General features: G+C 38.8%; 1 protein-coding gene across 1 annotated transcript in view; it reads left to right on the top strand.

The window, feature by feature from the left end:
* Positions 1-9,059: 9,059 nt before the first annotated feature.
* Positions 9,060-20,884, top strand: part of ELP2 (elongator acetyltransferase complex subunit 2) — a gene marked incomplete in the record, with an annotated part of 749,242 nt that continues 737,417 nt past the window's right edge. Inside the window, 1 exon segment of the mRNA XM_053714582.1 lies at positions 9,060-9,194. Coding sequence (XP_053570557.1) covers positions 9,063-9,194 — 132 coding nt within the window.

The following is a 20,884-nucleotide window of genomic DNA, read 5'->3' as shown; positions in this document are numbered from 1 at the left end:
ATGGGAGGAGAGGGAGGCATGGGTGGGAACGAACACGTAGGAGACAACGGAACAGGAGGCTTCTGCAAGCGCTCCTTGAAAGAGGGCCTCTCTCTGAGTCTGATGTCAATTAGGATCAAAAAAGACACCAATGCCTCGAGATACTCTGGTAAATCTCTGGCAACAACTTTGTCTTTAATCGCATCAGAGAGCCCATGAAAGAAGGTGGCAACAAGGGCTTAATTGTTCCAACCAACCTCTGCGGCAAGCGTACGGAACTCAATACCATACTGAGCAACAGATCTTGTACCTTGCTGAATGGACATGAGTCGTTTAGCAGCAGAGGAGGAGTGAGCCGGAACATCAAATACCCTTCGAAAGAAGGCCACAAATTCAGGGTAATTTGAAATCACAGGTTTATTAGTCTCCCACAAGGGATTAGCCCAGGCAAGAGCTGTGTCAGAGAGTAACGAGATGAGAAATCCCACCTTAGCTCTGTCAGAGGGAAACGCCTGAGGTAACATCTCAAAGTAAATGCCCACCTGGTTCGAAAACCCTCTGCACTGAATAGAATTGCCTCCATATCGCTGAGGTAGAGGTGTAGAACCGGACATGCTCCTGGTAGGACTAGGTGCAGCAGCGGAAACAGGAGCAGCCATAACTTGTGGGACACTTTGGTCCAAATGTGCAGTGCGAGTCAGCAGGGTTTGCAGGGCTAGTGCAAATTGATCCAAGCTGTGATCCTGTTTATCCATCCTGGAAATGATGGCAGGTAAAGGGGGATTATTAGCACCATCAGGATTCATGGCCTTTGCGTAATGTCAGGGTGCCAGGAATCAGACTGAGACGAGAAGTGCAAAAATAATCACACCTTTATTAATAACAAAAAAATAATAAAAAGTCCACAAGTAAAATAACAAGCCAGGAGTCAAAACCAGAGCTGGTAGTCAGACGAGCCGAGTAAGGAGCCAAAGCGAATAGTCAGACGAGCCGGAATCAGGTACAAGGAAAACAGCAGAGTCAGGAACAAGCCAGGGATCATGAACCATGAAGGACGTCAGAAAGCCAGGTAATACACAGGAACTTTCACAAACAGGTCTGAGACAACGCAAAGGCAAAGCATACTGAACAGAGGCCCTTGAAATAATAAGTGATGACATCACAATTCTGAGACTACATCCTGTCTCACACAGATGATGCACACCAGTCTGGCCATAAAAGGAAGTGCAGGAAATGAGCAGCATCCCCCACAATGCACCATAGTCAGCAAGAGAGATGAGTAAAATAGCTGCCAGCAGCACATGGCAAACAAAACAGGGAAAAAACCCTGACACCGATTTAAATTTAAAATGATACTTGACCTTATTTTTCAAAAAGATATTTACAACTTATTCCTTACATAATTATTGATTCACATGATTACAGATATTTAGACATTTTAGTTTCTTGTATATATACAAACATTTTTTTTTGGCTTTTTAATGCTAATAATTGATTATATCGTTCTCTAAGTTGTATCCCAAAGGTACTTGGGTACGCAATTTATAGATCCAATAGATTTCTTGTTTTAATAACATTTCAAGTTTATTTCCTCCACGTTTTGGTTTCATAATGACCTCTATTGCATTCCAAGAGAAACTGTTTAAATTTTGATTTTGTATTTCAATAAAATGTTTAGCTAGTGCAGAACATGGCCTATTGTTCTCAATGTATCTAAGATGTTCTCTTAAGCATGTCCTTACATCACGCATTGTCATGCCAACATATTGCCCTTTGCATTGATTACATTCTATTAAATAGATTACATGTGTTGTTGCACAATTTATGCAACCCTTAACATCAAAAATCTCGCCGGTTGTGTGAGCTGTAAAAGTTTTGGTTACATTTATATATTCACAAGCTCTACATCTTCGGTTTCCACATCTATATATGCCATTAGAATGAAGTCATGAGCTTGTTCTTTGGGTATTATTTTTTAACATACTTGGTGACAAAATTTTACCCAGTGTTCTAGATTTTGTGTAGACAAATCTACAACCTTTATCCAAAGTTTTATGCAAGCTTTTGTCTCCATATACTATTGGCAAATATTTTTTAACAATTTTGCAAATTTCCGAGTATTGATTTGAATATTGAGTTACAAATGTTACTCTGTCTTCATAATTTTTTATACTGTTTTCCTTGAAGAGTTCTTTTCTATCTATTCGTTTTACTTCTTGCTCTACTTTATTAATCTATCTCCTTGGATAACCTCTGCTTTCAACTCTAGAGTTAAGTTCATCTTTTGCAGTTTTGAATTTTTCTGTGTCTGAACAGTTTTGCTTAACTCTCATCATTTGTCCTTTTACTCTCCCCTTAAAGACATGCTTTGGGTGATTACTTGCTGCATGCAGTATAGCATTACCGGCAATGGGTTTCCGATATAGATCTGTCTTAACTCTATTTTCTGGCATATCTGCCTCTAGTATCAAATCTAGAAAACAAACTTTTGTTTTATTCCATTCAGATGTTAGTTTGATTTCAAACTGACTGTTACTTAAATATTTAACAAATAATCTCGTTTTTTTTTCACCACCTTTCCAGACCATTATCAGGTCATCTATGAATCGTCTATATATGACGATCTCCTTGGTGATGGGGTTTCCATCTGCAGAGAACAGGGACCGCTCCCACCACCCAATAAAGAGGTTGGCAAAAGAGGGGAAGTGTATTTACCTATGAAAGTGCTGTACTGCTTTTTTTTTTTTTTTTTTTTTTTTAAAAAGAGGGGAAATAATTCTACTCTCAAAAACGCTGATAGGTTTTCATAGTGGTCTCCCGAACTGATTAAAAAGAGCTATTTATTTTAATAGGACACAATATCCATAGTTTTCCTTGTATCGGTATACCTCACTTTACAGCACTTCACTTTACAGCGCTTTGCTAATACAGCGCTTTCTGGAGCTGAAGTTCAACCTCCAAGGATTTTGAAACAGTGTTGCACTCATTGTGAAATTGCAAGAAAAGTGACTGGCACCATTCTGTTATGCGCAGTTCACTCTGTTTACAATATTACAGTGCAATCTGTGTCTCAGTGTTGTAGTCTGACACATTTTACTACAGTAATTGTCCCTATTTTACAGGTACAGTTTTTATTGAATACTAATTAAATACTGTGCTGTGCTAGTGTTAAACTAAATTTAGAACGTTTGCACCCCTAATATATGTTAGTTCAAACATGTTTTCAAGTTTTTAAATACACTGGCAAGTGAAAAGAAAGCTAAAACTGCCTTGTTTCACTTTAAGGCGGTTTTCCCTTTACAGCGAGTCTTTCATGGTGGACTGTAAGCTTCATATATCCAGTGGAACATTTAGTTTAATATGCATTCGCTAAACTATGAATATTCCATTTTTTTGTGCTTTTTATGCACACTTGTAAAACATAGTTGTAAGTGTATTTAGATATCCAGCAAGCCCTATAATATTCTGAGCTAATTCACGTCTCTCATAATGGAGTGAAAGTCTCATAGGTGCAATAGATTATCTAGTCTTATATTTATTTGCTAGGTTATAAACATTCAGATTGTCAAACTTTTTCAGTAAACTTGCGCTTAAACAAACAAAACGCCCCTAGAAATATTCAAGTTGTGAAATAAGGGGGTATTATCTAGGGATGAAGAGATATGTAAAGAACTACTCATAAGCTATACTGCGTTTACATAAGAGAGTATGATTGCAATAGAGGTATTTGCAAGATGAACTGCAAAATAATACTCTGAGCACAATTAAAAATGGCAGAGTTTATTAGTGTGTGGGGGGGTAGGAGCATAAGGAACTATCCAAGCAGCATAAGTGCTGGTGGATTGAAAACCAGGCTAGATTTATCAAAGCCATTCTCCTTTAATCCCGTCCAAAACAGCGCATACGACCTGATCGTCATATTCATCACAGCACTCTGCGCCTATAATTGCGCAAATCTGAAAGAAACTTCTTCGCACTCCGCTTGCATTTGCCTAGGCGCACAGGCGCGCTCCAGAGTGCAACAATATACATTAGTAATAGGCGTAATTGAACAGCCCGACCTACAAATACGCCCAGTTTCTTATTTATCATTGCTTTGCGCCGATAGGGAACTGCAATTTCGGCTTCAATTGCGTGTTGTATATTTCGCCATACAGACAGAGGCAAACACCATTATAACACATGCTTTTACATCTTGTAATGCAGTACTTTCTTCTTTTAACTCATTTTTCAAAGGCTCAGCACCAAGAAGAGACTGTTATTGCCATAAATTTGCGCTTCCACTGGCGCATATGGGTACCAGCAGTTTTATATACAGTATATATAGCGATATATTGATATATTTATTTTTGCAATCTTAAATTATCAACATATGGCAAAAACAGCAAAGAAACATTATATAATATAAATATAAGCTAACTATTAACTTAAAAAACAGTTTTTTAATAACCAAAACATGGCGGCGTAAATATTTATAGGGATGTACTGTGATAAATAGGGAGTAAATAGGGAGTAAATGCTGTTTCCGACAGGCGAAATTTATCATTATTACGCCACACCTTACCTGCACAAAGTTACGTCTATTTTTTTTATAAATTCAGGCGCACATGTGCTCTTCTCTGGAGGCGAGCTGGAGCGCAGTTACAGGCGAGGCACATACAGAGTTCGCCTAGCCTTTGATAAATCTAGCCCTTAGTATTACATAAAGGTGACCTATTTGGGTAACTTTGAAGGCTATAGATACTAGCAAGGGACCAGCTACAATCTAGGCGAAGGAAAAAAGTAAGCAAATACTATAAAGCAAATATACTGCTGGACATAACCAAACACAGAATTCTGCCTCGGCCGCTGGCAACACATTTGTATTAGGTGAAGAAGTTGCAGCAATTAGGGTAGTGACAATAACTTCCCTTGATTATTTAGAAAAAAGAATGATTATTCAACAGTAAAAGCAATGATTGCAATACCATAGTAAGATTTACCGCCAAGTAGGTTATACCAGGTACTGTTATGTGTATAAATAACGAGTTCTTATATGGAAACATTATAGTCCAAGACTAATAAAAACAGGGATATAACTATAACGCGCTTTGGGTCCCTTAAAAAAAAAGAAAAGAAAAGGTAGGGGCCAACTTAGTGCACCAAGTGGGTGATACATAGGGAGCGATATATAAAATGAGTAATACACTCTCATAGCTGATTATCAGCAAACATGTAAATGTGAGGACCAGAGCAGGTATATTAAAAAACTATATCGCTGTGGGTAATTATAGAAGCTGTATTTGTTTGTCTCTGGCTATTAAGTAGTTAGTCATAGGTAGAGGCAAATATATATTTCATTCCGTTACATTAAGGAGCTACTGGCTATTGCGCTGATATTGAGGACAATAGGGGAGCATCAAATATGGTAAGCTGAGTGGGCCAGGGTAGAGTGATCTGGCAAGGGAAAGGACAGCCAGGGTTGTTATAGTCAAATGCAATACAATAGAATAAGAGATGACTGGAGTAGCAATAGCTGTGTTAATATCAGCTGATATACGTATTTCTCAATTTTCAAACTACTATATATATTATATCTGATAAGAGTGGGAGACATATCTACTTCTAGACGGATATAATATTGATCAGGATGAATCTAAAATTCAATTATAGACATAAGCTGGCTCTGAAGGAGAACATAACATGCAGAATCGATAACAAACAAAACCTCTAAACAAAGCAGAATTATCAGTACATTAAACACCTGTAAGCATATAATAGTGCATATTGAAGTGTATAATAGCAAGAGCTCCACTCAACAAGTGAGGAGGAGGAAGATAAAGTCATAAGGTAGATTCAGCCAATGCCTCACTTGGAGCTATCCTGTCCAGAGGGTGATGAGTGAATGAGGCTAAAGAAATATGGAAGAAACATCCAAGGCATGCAGGCACAAACACGCAAATGAGCCTTGGGCAGTCGTAGAAATATTCTTGGGTTCCTTCCTGTATCTGGCAATAAAGTTAATCATCTATTGACAGTTGTGTATCTCTAGATGAATCTCAGTCATTACATACTCCAATACCTCCTCGGCCTGCAAAACAAATTCAAAAGGCTCCTCTGTTCCTAGGCTCCCATTTGTACCTCTCGGAGTAATGAGCTCCTGGTCAGCCACAGTTTCATGTGGTAAATTAGCAATGGCTTCAGGGCATCGAGAGTCTATACAAAATAAGCTGGTAAGCCTCTGTGGATGGAGATCCGAAAGTGTAAAAGATGGCGGACATCGGGGCCCCAGGACATTGCCACCGTAAGAGCGTTTACTGAGAATATCATCTCCGGTAGCCTTGGTAGGGGAAGTAGAAGTAGAGGAATGACATGCAGCCTTAAGTGATGCTGTGAAAACTTATTGATGTCGCTGTAGTAAGAAGCAAATTTCTTGTAGCAGAGTATTGGATTGCATGTTGAATATCGGTCGCCGACTCTGGATTTTATTGAACTGATGAGAGAAGACTAGCAGTTAGGAAAACTAAAGTACACCTTTCAGTCCTTTCCTGTCCAACACCTTGTCATATACCATATCCCTTTAAATCACTAATAAAACATTTATTTCAATAAAAAAAACTTTTATTTTACATTAAATATTAGATATGTGCATTCGTATTTGGACAAACACTGTTTTCGTACAAATATTGCCTGATTTGTTAATTCGGCACAGAACTGCATGAATTTAAAGGATAACGAATGAACGTATTAATGAAATTAGTTCATTCATTCTTTTTTTAATAATAAATCCCGCCTGCTAACTTACACTATTAACCTCTAAGCCTCCACAACCCCACCACAAAAACCCACAACACTGAACTGCTAAAACCCCCACTGTAAAAACCTGCTACCCTAAGCTGACTCAACCCCCATAGCAAAATCCCGCTACACAACTCTTAATGCCTAAACCTACACTACTTAACCCCTAAACTGCCACAACCCCAATGAAAAATCTCCCTACACTATTAACCCCTAAACTGCCACAACCACCATTGCAAACGCTAAACTACCACATCCCCATCGCCATAAAACTCCTACACTACTTAACCCCCAAAACTTCACAGCCCATCGCAATAAAACTCCTATGTAAACTTAACCCCTAAACCACCACAACCCCATCACAATAAAAACCCCTACACTATTAACCCCTAAACCGTCACAACCCCTAATCTATATCCCCCTAAAAGCTTATCCCCCTAAGTTAAAAACCTCCACTAACAGTAAAAGAATAATAAAGAAGCCCTATTTTTAAACTAAAGTACCTTAATGTAATAAAAAAACTAAAAGACCCAATCCTAAAACTAAAGTCCCCCCAAAAAAGCCCCCCTAAAAACCTTTATCCTAAAACTAAACTAAAAAACAAATAACTCTATACTAAAACTAAACCCCACACAAAAAACTTAGACTAGAACTCCACGTTTTACTCATCATCCTTGTATTCATTATGCACTTTACTTTGTTTAATTATATGATACATGTGTTTCTTTTGTTATGCACTTTACTTCAGGATGTCGGCCTCGCTCGTCAGTATTCACTGGTAAAAAATGTTTGCAATTTACTTTCTAATTTAACACCTAATTGTGCGCTATTCTTATCACAGTGTAACAATATGGATAGAGCGCCCTGCTAATGATTGCACTCCACTTGTAATAGTATGTGTTTCCTTTACACTTCTGCACCCAAGCAAGAAACTGCCAGTCATAGGTGGGCATATGCAACTGCCTGTGTTCTATTGAGTACTCCAATATATCAAAAACTCCAATCTGACGTCACTTCCGGTGATTCCATACATATGATTGGTTCGTGTCTCAGTGAGTTACAGGATTCACAACCAATCAGATGGGCACTGTAATTGCCTATTTTCAATATCTAGTTTGCCTCTGCCTGGGGGGGGGGGGGGGGGTTCAAGGGTTTACTTAGGGTGTATGCCAGAGGATCGGCTGTGCGCCCACCAAGACAGGCAAAACAGATAGTGAAAATAGAAGAGTCACAGGAAGTGACGTCAGATTGGAGTTTTCAAGGAATTGGAGTTCTGTTGTAGGACCACTGGCACTGCTGAATAACTCCTAACATTTCTCTGTGGCTTTCCATGACAGGAAGGTGAGGGGGACTTGTGAGTGATGGCTATTGGCTCAGTGGCATTTGACAGAAGGGATGACTGTGGGCAGAGCTGGGCATTCCATAAGTCGGATGGGAGGAGCCTATTATGTTGTGGGTGGAGCAGGGGTGGTCCTTGTAAACTGGGACATTTGCACTGAGAGCGGGGAAGCTGGTTGGAGGACGAGGGAAAGACCTCCCACATTGTGAAAATAAAATATACAATATCAGAATGGTTGGAAGGTGTTCTGTCAGTTTCCTGTTACGTTAAAATGTCACGAAGCTTGCTAGGGTCAGTAATGCAAAAACTGCATATTCTAACACATAAAAACATGCCATTTTCCCATCAGCATGTCCCAATAATGTAGTTGAAACGCATTCAAAGCTCTAAAAAGATACTGAAATAGCTACTACATATCCTTACAGAAACCAGGTTATAAAATTAATCTAATTTCCTATAATAACCACATTTTCTGTAATCATATTGTTAGAAAATACAAATGTATATTTATCAAACGTTTGATAATTTAATATTGTAATAACTACACTTAAATTGTCACGACACTGCATCTTAGTTTTGATATTTTTTTTAAAAATAATACTGTTGCACAAAAAAAGGTTTATTAACCAATAAAATATGTTGTTGGATCATTTGTCTCCCTAAACAATTGAGCAATCTTATACTGCATTGTGTCACTTTTTATAAATCAGCGTTACTGCAATACGCTAACGCTTAGAAGTTCTTCTGTCAGATTAGCAAAGCAAATGTATCACATCACATCGGCAAACGGAAGTGACGTTCCGTCAGCAAAATATGCTTTAAGATTATTTTCCAAAAATCAATTATGGCTACCACAATGTACACAACTACGGATGCTGATACAGACCAAACCTCTCACATCTCTGTTCGCATCATCATGTCACGTGATAAGTGACAGTCAATTTCAGAATGACGTAGAGATTAAAATATGGCAGACTCCACAGTACATGTTTTACATGCTGCTTTTTGTGCCAACCGGTGCCCTCACTGTGTTAGCTGGAATCGTGGCGGGATTTTGGCTGTTGGTACCTGTCATTCCGTAGCATTATACGACCCTGAGGTAATTGCCAAGGAAAAAGTTTGTAATTCGAAAGAATAGAACTGTAAAACCTCTATATATTTACTCATATGAGATGCTAAATTAATGTTTTTGTCAAAAAATATGCAATGACTTCAGTTAAAATGTTATAATTAACTGTAATTACAATTAAAATGAACTAATTGCAGTTTTTGCAGCTAAATTTACATTTAACAAATTCTTTGTCTTTGCATTAGTTATTCCCATTGGACTGTAGAATTCTAGCATATTTTAAGTGCAATGATGTTGCATTGTTATCTTTAATGACTTCCTAGCAATTCTGGCATTCTGCTGTTGCTGTCAAATAACTTGGTTCATATATTGGTTCTAAAATAATAATAGCTTTCGTTTTTTCTTTCTTAAAAATTGAGCATCTCACTAAAAGACAACTCACTTTGTACTTTATTAGTATTGATATAATGCTTATAAGCAAGTGCTTCAAGTGGCTAACTGCTTCAATTGATGCTCCTTGTCAGATGTGATTGGTGCCTCTAAACCCACATTTTGTTTCTTTAATGATTCAGATAGAGCATACAATTTTAAACAACTTTCTAACTGACATCTATTATCAATTTTCCTTTGTTCTCTTGCTATCTGTATTTAAAAAGCAGGAATGTAAAGCTTAGGAGCCAGCCAATTTTTGGTTCAGAAACTGGGTTTTGCTTGCTTGTCGGTAGCTAAATGTAGCCACCAATAAACAAGAGCTATCTAGGGTGCTGAATCTAAAATGGGTCGGCTCTTAAGCTTTGCATTCCTGCTTTTTAAATAAAGATAGCAAGAGAAAAAAGAAAAATTGATAATAGAAGTAAATTAGAAAGTTGCTTAAAATTGCATGCTCTATCTGAATCATGAGTGTTGAGGTATGAAAAATTGCTCAGCTGAAGGAAGATCTTCTTTGTTCTGTAAAGGTCCCAATAATTTAATGCTACTGTCACAATCCTGCTTGTCCGTAACCCATGATTTTTCACAACCCAGTGGTCCTTATATTGGCATGGCACAGTTGGAAACTGGAATTTGTCTAGGCATTTTTGTATCTTTGCCAGGTATTCTACTTTTACACTCCACAAGATCAATTACAAATCTTTTGGTTAGTGTTTGAAAGGTTTCAGTTCTGATAGAATGGACCACAGCAATCTAGTAAGGTAATTTTGCACAGCCTGTTAGCAGTTTGTCTGAGAGCTGGATTTACCATGATGTGAAAATCACGATCACTTTAAACTGCTGCTTCATAAATATCAGTTGCAGGCTTCCAAAACCGTCTCCGCCAACTTAGAGTTGCATTTGAAAACCACCCAGGACTCAATGGGTTGTGCGAGAGCAGGGGACCAGCTGCTATATATGGTTAAAATATGCACTCCATAATTTGCAATGAACTGTAGAACAGGTTCACAAGTGAACCTTGTCCATCCACGAATTGATACATCTAGTCCTTAAAGTACATTAATAAATATTAGATTGTGTGTATTTGCGCAGAGAGGTCTTGCCAAAATAAAATAATAAATTAAAATCATATAAACTCTTAAAGATCAACCGTACTTGCCAAAGCAACCACTAACCAACCCTCTGTTTTACACTCCAGAAAGTCTGCTGCTGGTTGCATGTTCTGTTTTTAAAAGTTTCAGCTATATTTTCTTTCAGTGCAATTGATTTGTTTTTTTTTCTACCAGACACTGAAATAAACATAATCTCCTCTGTATAAATTCAGTACAATCAATCAGTGGGGTTCACAGTGTCTTATAAGTATTACGGAGTAAAAATAAACCAGGTTTCAAAACCAAAATAAAATAACAAAAACTGAATAAAGAAATATTATGCTCTTTTTGGGTTTGAGCAAATGTAGCCAGTGTTCTCCACAGGACCCTTTTTTATTGTCGCACTGCCGTCTGATTTTACTGACCACCAGGCTAAAATTGTAGCCAATATAAAGCTGATATTAAACATCTTCAATGTGTATTGCGCAAATTATTATTACATAAATCTATGTTAAATTATGCAATTAATTTGTGCTTTGAATAGCAGAAAATGTAATATTAGAAATTATTATACTGCCCCCACCCAGCTACTTCATAATGCCACCCGGCTGGCAATTTTTTTGTGTGGAGAACACTGGTAACATTTGTATTAAATACTATAATTTATGTATTCATAAAGATACAGGCAAATGCAAGATCGTTTAAAAATCTGTTTAAGGACTGTTCTACTGATTCTGTACCTGTAGCATACTGTAGTTGGGATTGTAGTTTCCTGCATTAACACAGCACTTGATTGCAGCTGAACATACACTGATAATGTGCGTTATAACCATAATTGAATGTTATCCTCTAGCAGGAAGAAGAAGATAAAATAGTGCAGAATGTTCAAAGCACAATCTATTAATTATCATTCCAGCTATGTTTGGTTTTACCTTTTGTTTGTTGACAGCATGATTATATACTAGTTGTGTATTCTATTATTGCATCTAACATTTAGGGCTAGATTTCAAATGGACTGCTATTTAGCGTTTCTCTAGAGGGCTAATTGCGCTAGAAGTATTTTTTTTTTTTTGCACACTCCGGTTTGCGTTCGTATTATGAGTTAAAAGTAAAAAGCTATAACCTGATGCGTGCAAAAAGCCAAACTTGGATATTATATGTGCAAGTTAACATATAAGTCACTGGAGAAAATAAACCTAACACCCAACTTGTTCTTCTCATACAAGAATATGTTCTATTTATTCTTAAATACATATTTCTACACATATCATCTAATGGTATTTTGGTAACATATATATTTATACCTATATGCTGACTGAGCATCATGGGAAATGTATTTCCAAAACCTCTGGAGGCCCACAGTTGTTGACCTCATATATATATAGTCAATGTAGAAAACAAGGTAACAGCACCACAGCACACAATCTTCTTTTAAAGGTGAAAAATCTTTATTTGAGGTTTAGCAACCAGTAAAAAGCGACGTTTCGGACCTACATAGTCCTTAATCATGCATAAGTTAAAATCAAACAAACAGACTTTAAAAAGGGTATCTGGACCAATCATGCTTCAATTCTCAGTGTTAATTGGTTTAACCCATACCTATCCAGGTTTGTAAATTTCAACAACACAGTGACCTCTAGTGGTACCAGAATATATTCCATCATTTAAAACCATTATAAAAACAAATACAAATCATAATCTCTATTCAGACCATATGGATGTAATGTGTTCAGACGTTTAATCCACCATACTTCTTTCTGTTTTAGTTTTAATTCCCTATTACCCCCTCTTCTATGATGGGGGATATGGTCAATCACTTGAAAGCGAAGCTGGCTTACTGTATGGCCCATATTTGTGAAATGTGCTGATACTGGAAGTGACATATCTTTTGATTTAATGGATGCTTTATGTTGACTAAACCTATCCCTGGCGGCTTGGGTGGTCTCGCCAATGTAACAAAGGCCACATGGGCATTTAAGTAGGTAGATTGCATAGTTAGTTTGGCATGTATATAACCCATTGATTGTATATTGCTTTCTTTTGTCATTTTGTGCTAAGAATTTCCCTTTAATAACTGAATTACATTGAGCACAGTGTAAGCAGGGGTAACAGCCTTTATTAGGGGTAGTTAGGTAATTTACATCAGACATTTTAGTTGTACCTATGTCAGCTTTTACTATGTGATCCCTAAGATTTTTTACCCTTCTATATGATGGCATAGGAGGGAGTTTAAATGATCCTATCTCTGGAAGCTATAACCTGATGCGTGCAAAAAGCCAAACTTGGATATTATATGTGCAAGTTAACATATAAGTCACTGGAGAAAATAAACCTAACACCCAACTTGTTCTTCTCATACAAGAATATGTTCTATTTATTCATAAATACATATTTCTACACATATCATCTAATGGTATTTTGGTAACATATATATTTATACCTATATGCTGACTGAGCATCATGGGAAATGTATTTCCAAAACCTCTGGAGGCCCACAGTTGTTGACCTCTCATATATATATATATATATATATATATATATATATATATATATATATATATATATATATATATATATGTGACGTGCAGTGAGGTCAGAGGCTGGTGAGGCACTAGATATGATACGCCGGAGAAACACATATACAGAGGGCTGCAAGTACCCCCAACAGGGCAGGTTTAAATGGTAGCTGAACCAGTGCACAGGTGAAATAATTAGCTGATGGGTGAGAGCAAGCTAGTAAGCACTGATCAGCTGATTACTTCACCTGTGCATTGATTCAGCTATAATGAAAACCTGGCCTGTTGGGGGTACTTGAGGATCATGGTTGAGAAACACTGCACTAAAGCACCAGCTCATCCGAAATGTATTGATTACCTGGAGAATAAAGCACACATACTCTGCTCACTGAAACCCACACACACTCTGCTCACATACACACTCACAGAATTCTATGGCACAGTGCCAGTTACTAAGCAATTAGAATGATACACAATCTCTTCTCTACTCGCTACTGTATTGTAAAAATAGAAATAATTTACCATACAAATTTTACACAAAGGACAAGTTATCAATACTGCCAACACAGCTGCTGCAATATGGTGCTCAAGAAACGCACGTGCACATCCCACTTAGATATGCTCTTCAACAAAAGACACCAAAGGATACCAAAATAATGAAGTACATAATAATAAAAGTAAAATAGAAAGTTTATTTTTATTTTTTGTGTGCAATTTCTATCTGAATGATGGAAATGTAATTATGACTTTCATGTTCCTTTCAAAAACTAATTTCTTTTGCTGATATGGGGCCAGTAACAGTTAATGCTAATTTTCAAAATATAAATAACTGGAAAAGTCTATTAAAATAGCATAATCTACCTCAATCATGAAAATTTAATTTTAAATGTCTCCCTTTGACTATGTGTTTAACCAGTTACTTTACAGTGGCATTATTTCTAAAAACATTTAACATCTGCAATAATTACATATATTTTTTAAATGACTCATTATCTCCTTTTATTAATATAAACTTGTATAAAAGCAGCACATATTAAAAACACATGATTTGTGAATTACAAGTTAACAGCAGTCTTTAAATAAATGGAGACACAGAGAAAAATAAAAATAGATACTGCATCCTCTGACTGAACAGACATAACATATATGGTGTTTGTACCTAATTAAATCAAATAACCATGAAAAAGGGAGGCTTAGCAATATTCAATGTCAAAAACTTTAATTTAAATAATGTGGACACTGTACACTTAACTTCAAATTTTGGGTTTTAAATTATGGATTTAAATTTGAATTGACCCTTTGACTTCCTGTCAGTATTGGGTTATGCTCACTTACTGTCCCCCCCCCTGTTAATGAGCTGTATCTGAACACAATTTGTGAATCACAAGAGATGTAGAATACTACTTTACTCTTCTGCTTGGTGTCATCTGTTCTTAGGTTACCTCAGCTTCCAGTTGTGTCACATGACCCTGCTCACTTCATCCTCCTTCTGATTACTCTATATATCCTTCACTTGCTAGGAGGCATCAAGAGGGGTGCCTCCTATTGATCCCAATTTTTGCTGCTAATATATTGACAGAACACAGGTGGCGCTGCAGCACAGCTTTTCCTTTGACCCATGTACTGCAATGGAGAGAAGCGTTTCTGTACCTGCCTCTCCATAGCATTACATGGGGGAAAAATTGTGTTTTTGTTTTAATTAAAATGTAATTAAGCTTTAGCCACATATGCCACATATGACAGGGTAGGCTCTGCCTCCCCTGCCTCCTATGAGTGCACGTCCCTGATAGATAGATAGATAGATAGATATATATATATATATATATATACACATACATACATACATACATACATACATACATACATACAGCCCTCGTTTTACAACGGTTCAATTTACACCGTTTTTTTCCAGTCATGTGACTGATATTGAAAAGCAATGCATTTATTAAAATAGCCAGTAGGTGGAGCTGTCTGCTTGTGTTGCAGCAAAGCCAAGAAAGCTGAAATTAATAAGTTTAACCAGACCTGAGCTATCGAGCAGATTTCAAAGGAACAAGATCTTCCCGTCTATAAATCAGTCCAGATTGGAATGCATAGAAAGATCTGTTTGCAGAAAAATGCAAGTGAAGTCTGTGTTGTGTGATTATTTTATTAGGTTCATAATGCTGTTTAGCAAATGTTTTTATTGATTTAACTTAGTTTAATTATTATTTTCTTTGTTGCGTGATTATTTTATTAGGTTTATAATGCTGTTTAGAATTTAAAGTCTTCATTTCAAAGCTTTAAAAATAATGTATTAGGTGTTACTTATGACATATCTCCCTCACTTCCCATTGACTTACATTATAAACTGGGTTTCAATTTACAATGGTTTCGATTTACAACCATTCCTTCTGGAACCTAACCCCGGCATAAACTGAGGGCTACCTGTGTGTATATATATAGTAATAGAAGACTGCAAGCACAGAGAATAATGGCATAGCAATAATATAAGGGCCAACTTACAACATGACCAGAGGAATAACAGTATAGGAAATACAAAATAATGTGCACATAATCAAATGGAATGTAAAACATAAAGCAGGATCAGCTAAACATGTAGGATCAGATAGTATGTTAAGTATGTTAAATCTTTATCCAGCACTTGCATGATATTGCAACATAAATGTCAATTGCAGACATGCCCAGCTCCTCCTAAAAGCATCTGTAACCCTGGTCACATCGCAGAGCGCTATTTCAAAGTGTACCGTAAACTGTGACAGTCCAAAACGGTAGCCCCGTGGGTCTAGAGGTGTAGATCAAATGTACTAACCAGAGCGCCAGTGTGGGAGGGCTGGAAGTAGTCCTGTCGAGCCAGCTGCTGTCAGTCAAAGCACCAGTGGTATCTGATAGGCCAGGGGGGTGCGCCTCTGTGTGTGTTGCCATAGGGGGGAAAGTATGTAATGCACAACCATTTAACTCACTAATGGAGCGGTGTCGGTATAACAGGCTACAATCAGAGTAAAAGATGTATCTAATGGGACAAATATACAATTTAAAACTGCAATAAATGGTCATGGGAAAAATGTAATAAACAGTCATGGGAGAGACAAGTCCGTCAGTACCAAAGTAGTGGTCAGTGTAAGAACAGCCATGCAAATAAGGTGTAGCCAGCAGATGTATGTGAACAACATGTAGACAGTCTGGAGGTAATGTATGTGAACAGTGTATAAGCTGTGCGCAGAATATACATCAGAGCAAGTCTCAGAGAGAAGTACATAAGAGCCAACATGCACGTCAAGCAAAGTGCCAAAGGCAGCAGGGGGATCAAATATAGGATGTAGAGTTTACTATAAAACCAATATATATATACACACAAGCTGTAATATGCACGCTGTGCTAAATAAATATATGTGCACATAAGTATACACCACAGGTCAATCGCTACAATGAACGGGGGTATGGGGTGATATGTCCCACAAGGCTCCAACGTCGCTCTATGTCAAAATAAATGCATACGTATAAGCACATAGTAAAAGCACATGGTGAGAGACACTGCTGCAAGCTTACCACTACAAAGTAAGTATATACAGGTACTCGGCCTGAACAACAGCTAATATTAATAGTGAGCAACAACAGAAAACAGGCTTACAGTAACCAATGTCCGTATGTAGTTAAAACACCCAAGTAGGGGGGTATACGCATAACAGATATGTGCAGACAAAGGGTCAAACATACTCATAGAAAGCAGTGCCAATCGTTGCCCATATTCAGTCCTTTAGGGTGAATGGTATCAAGTTTATAGATCCATTCGGCTTTCTTCTGTAGTAGGAGTTTATGCCTGTCAACACCCCTCCTTAGCGGGGGTACGTGGTCGATGAGCATAAATCTGAGGTCCTTGACTGTATGTCCCTGTTCCACGAAATGCCTTGCAACCAGCTGGTCGCTCTTCCCCTTGTCAATTGCTGCCCGTATGGCACTTCTATGATTAGCCATACGTTTTTTTTATATCATCATTGGTCTTGCCGATATAGAATAGTCCACAAATACAGTTCAGCATATATATGACAAACTTTGTGGTGCAGTTAGGGTGGTGTTTAATTGCACACCTTTGGTGGTTGTTGGGATGTCTGAAATGGCTGCCCTGCAGCATAGTATTGCAGGTAGTGCAGCTAGGGCATTTGAAAGAACCAAGTTGTGTAGAGACAGTTACACTGTCAATTCTGTAGCCCCTAATGGGGTCTGTCACCATCAGGATATCTCTCAAGTTCCTGCCCCGTCTGTATCCAATTCTCGGTGGATCTTGTTTACTATAAGGACGTGTCATGTCAGTACTCACTATTTCCCAGTGTTCCTTGAGATTGGTATCCAATCCCCTAGTTTTAGGAGTAAAGGTGGTGATGAAGTTGGTCCTAGGAGATTTCAAAGTAGGCACTTCACTGTCTGGCGGCGTTTCGCCAGTTTCACCAGTTGCTGCCAGTCTGGAAGACATAATCGTGGCCTTATCATAACCCCTAGCAGCAAATTTACATTTCATTTCATCAAGTTGTTGTTGCGTAGCACCCGGAGCATTTGGGCCTTTGGTATCACCTTGATGAGGGACCGTAGGTGGCAGCTAGAGGCATGGAGGATAGATTTTGTCAGTTTCTTTCTTGTAGAGTGTTGTACCCAGAACTGTTCCCTCCTTGAAGATCCTGAGGTCCAAGAAGTCAACCTGCTGACAGCTGGCGCACACCTTTAATTTCACTGGTTAGGATGGTTACCTTTAATAGCCATTCAAACCCCTTAGTGTCAACTTGTGTGCATGTTCATTCAGTGCATTCAGGTGATTGGTCCAGTCCATCAAGGATTCTTTGGTGCCCCTCCATATAAGGAGGGTATCGTCAATGTACCTCTTGTAGTGTAGGACTTGTGTCTGTTCATATACTTTAAATATATTTTCTTCAATATGCTCCATAAATAAGTTGGCAAATGCCGGAGCTATATTGGAGCCCATGGCTGTACCGGTAGAAGCCTTTCTCAAATATAAAGTAGTTTAACTTTAAGCACAGGGTAAGGAATTCCACAATAAATTCCGGTGGTGGACCCATGTAAGGGTATCTGTTCAAGCATTGGGATATGATCTGGATACCAGATTCTTGTGGGATTTTGTGTAAAGGCTGTTGACGTCCATGCTGGCCAAAATGTCATCAGGCCTGATGTCATTCACCCGAGAGAGTATGTCAATAAGAGACAGGGAATCCCGTAGGTATGATTGCATGTTGAGTACAAAAGGCTGCAGTAGAGAGTCTAAGTACGTGGCCAGAGGTTGGAGTAAAGATCCCCTGGCGGAGACAATGGGACGACCCGGTGGGGAATCCAGTCTTTTGTGGATTTTAGGCAGGGTGTAGATAATAGGTCTGACCGGATATTTTACAGTCAACCAATCCCTCAGGTGCCCGTCAATCCATTGCTTCTGATAGGCATGCTCAATGACACTGTCGATGCGGGTCTTATAGGTGATAGTCGGCTTGCAGGGTAGAGACTTGTATGTGAGGGCGTCCGTTAACTGTGACACAATTTCCTTCTTATAATCAAGATAGTCCTGTGCCACTATTGCACCGCCCTTGTCTGCTGGGCAAATTACAATAGAAACATCATCATCAATCAGTGTAAGTGTGGCTGCCCAGTTTGCGGATGTCATATTGTTCCTGTGTTTAGGTGCAGTGGAATCTGCTGCTTTCTGTTGGAAAATCCTGGTAAAGGTGCGAATGCTGGGGATTAGTAGTGGGTGGTTCAAAGGCACTGGACTTCTTGAAGCGATGTCCCTTGTCCTCCATTGTTATTCCCTGGTAAAGGTGCGAATGCTGGGGTTTAGTGGTGGGTGGTTCAAAGGCACTGGACTTCTTGAAGCGATGTCCCTTGTACTCCATTGTCATTCCCTGGAAGAAGTCACCCAGTTTAAGCTGTCTCTGGAACTTCATGGTATCTATATAAGTCATAAAGTCATTATGCACCGTGGTTAGGACAAAGGACAGTCCTTTGTTGAGAACAGTTCTTTCCTAGTCAGTAAGGTTGTGCCGGCTGAGGTTTACCACTACATCCTCCGTCGTGACTGGAATGGGGGTCTTCTTCCAATGGCCCCCCTCCTAGTGTGTGGTCTCCCTCTTGTAGCTGATCTGGTGGTGATGCCTAAAAAAGACTTGATGTATTGGGGGCGTTGGTCATATGTCCTTGGGCATCTATACCGTCGGTGTCAGATCCAGAGCTGGTATCCACCATATTCAGGTGTCTGTTGGTATAGACCCTCTGTCTTCTCTGGCGTCTCGGATGGTAGTGTGTTCTTTCTTCTGGTCCCAGTACCCATCTGTATAATTTCTTGTCCCTGTAATCCTCAGTTACATAAATCAGCTTTTTTTTTTTGGAATGCTACTAGTGCATTGTTGTACTCTCTCAGTTGGGCAGAGGTCTTTTCCATCTAATTCTCGGTCTTATCCTGGGATAGGATGGCACTTTTCGCTTCTTCAATGAGTGTGACTTTCTGTAGTTGATTTCTCACCTCCTCCACGACCGGTAGTATGAGGTCCAGTGAGCACTTATTCAGTACAGCGCACCAGCATTTTTCAGGGTTCGGTCTCCCTATGGTTGGTATGTTGTTAATACGGAATCCCCTTGGGATCAATTTCTTCCTGTGATATTCGGATAGATAAATACCATGTAACTTGAGATCAACTTCCTTCTTGTTAAGTTTCAAAAACTGTTGGTAGATGGTTTGTGCGCTGTCTGCTGGGGTCTCAGGAATGACTGTATCGAATAGGATTCTAGCCGCATCCGTGTTGCTGAGAGTTAGTGTCTCTGCTCCCTCAATATCTACAGGGATGTTAGGGGTGGGTTGTAATGCTGATAATTGTTTCATAGGTGCAGCAGTCAAGTCAATGGTGCACGTGTAGCCCAGTGATGAACAGACAAAGCACAGTGTGGGGTGAAGGGTCCAATGAGGTTAACGTGGGTGGGTACAGCCAGATGGGTATAATATTCACAGAGGCTGGTGCACTTGCACAAACAGGTGTCCAGTTGCCAGGGTGCTGAATGCAGGTAGAGATAAAGGTAATAGAAGACAGCACTCGCTGGGCTTAAGGATTAGCAATAGCAGATTTTATTTACGTGACGTTTCGGGGACAGCTCTTCTTTATCATCACAATAATAAAATGTGACAAGCAAACATTTATACCCTCTAAAATCCACAAAAGACTGGATTCCCCACCGGGTCGTCCCATTGTCTCCGCCAGGGGATCTTTACTCCAACCTCTGACCACATACGTAGACTCACTACTGCAGCCTTTTGTACTCAACATGCAATCATACCTATGGGATTCGCTGTCTCTTATTGACCTACTCTCTCGGGTGAATGACATCGGGCCTGATGACATTTTGGCCAGCATGGACGTTACCAGCCTTTACACAATAATCCCACAAGAATCTGGTATCCAGATCATATCCCAATGCTTGAACAGATAGCCTTACGTGGGTCCACCACTGGAATTTATTGTGGAACTCCTTACCCTGTGCTTAAAGTTAAACTACTTTAAATTTGAGAGAGGTTTCTATTTACAGCTGACCGGTACAGCCATGGGCTTCAATATGGCTCTGGCATTTGCTAACTTATTTATGGAGCACATTGAAGAAAATATATTTAAAGTATATGAACAGACACAAGTCCTACACT

Source organism: Bombina bombina, chromosome 5 (assembly GCF_027579735.1).
Source record: "Bombina bombina isolate aBomBom1 chromosome 5, aBomBom1.pri, whole genome shotgun sequence".
In the NCBI taxonomy this organism is placed as follows: domain Eukaryota; kingdom Metazoa; phylum Chordata; class Amphibia; order Anura; family Bombinatoridae; genus Bombina; species Bombina bombina.
This window is presented reverse-complemented; position numbering and strand designations above follow the sequence as displayed.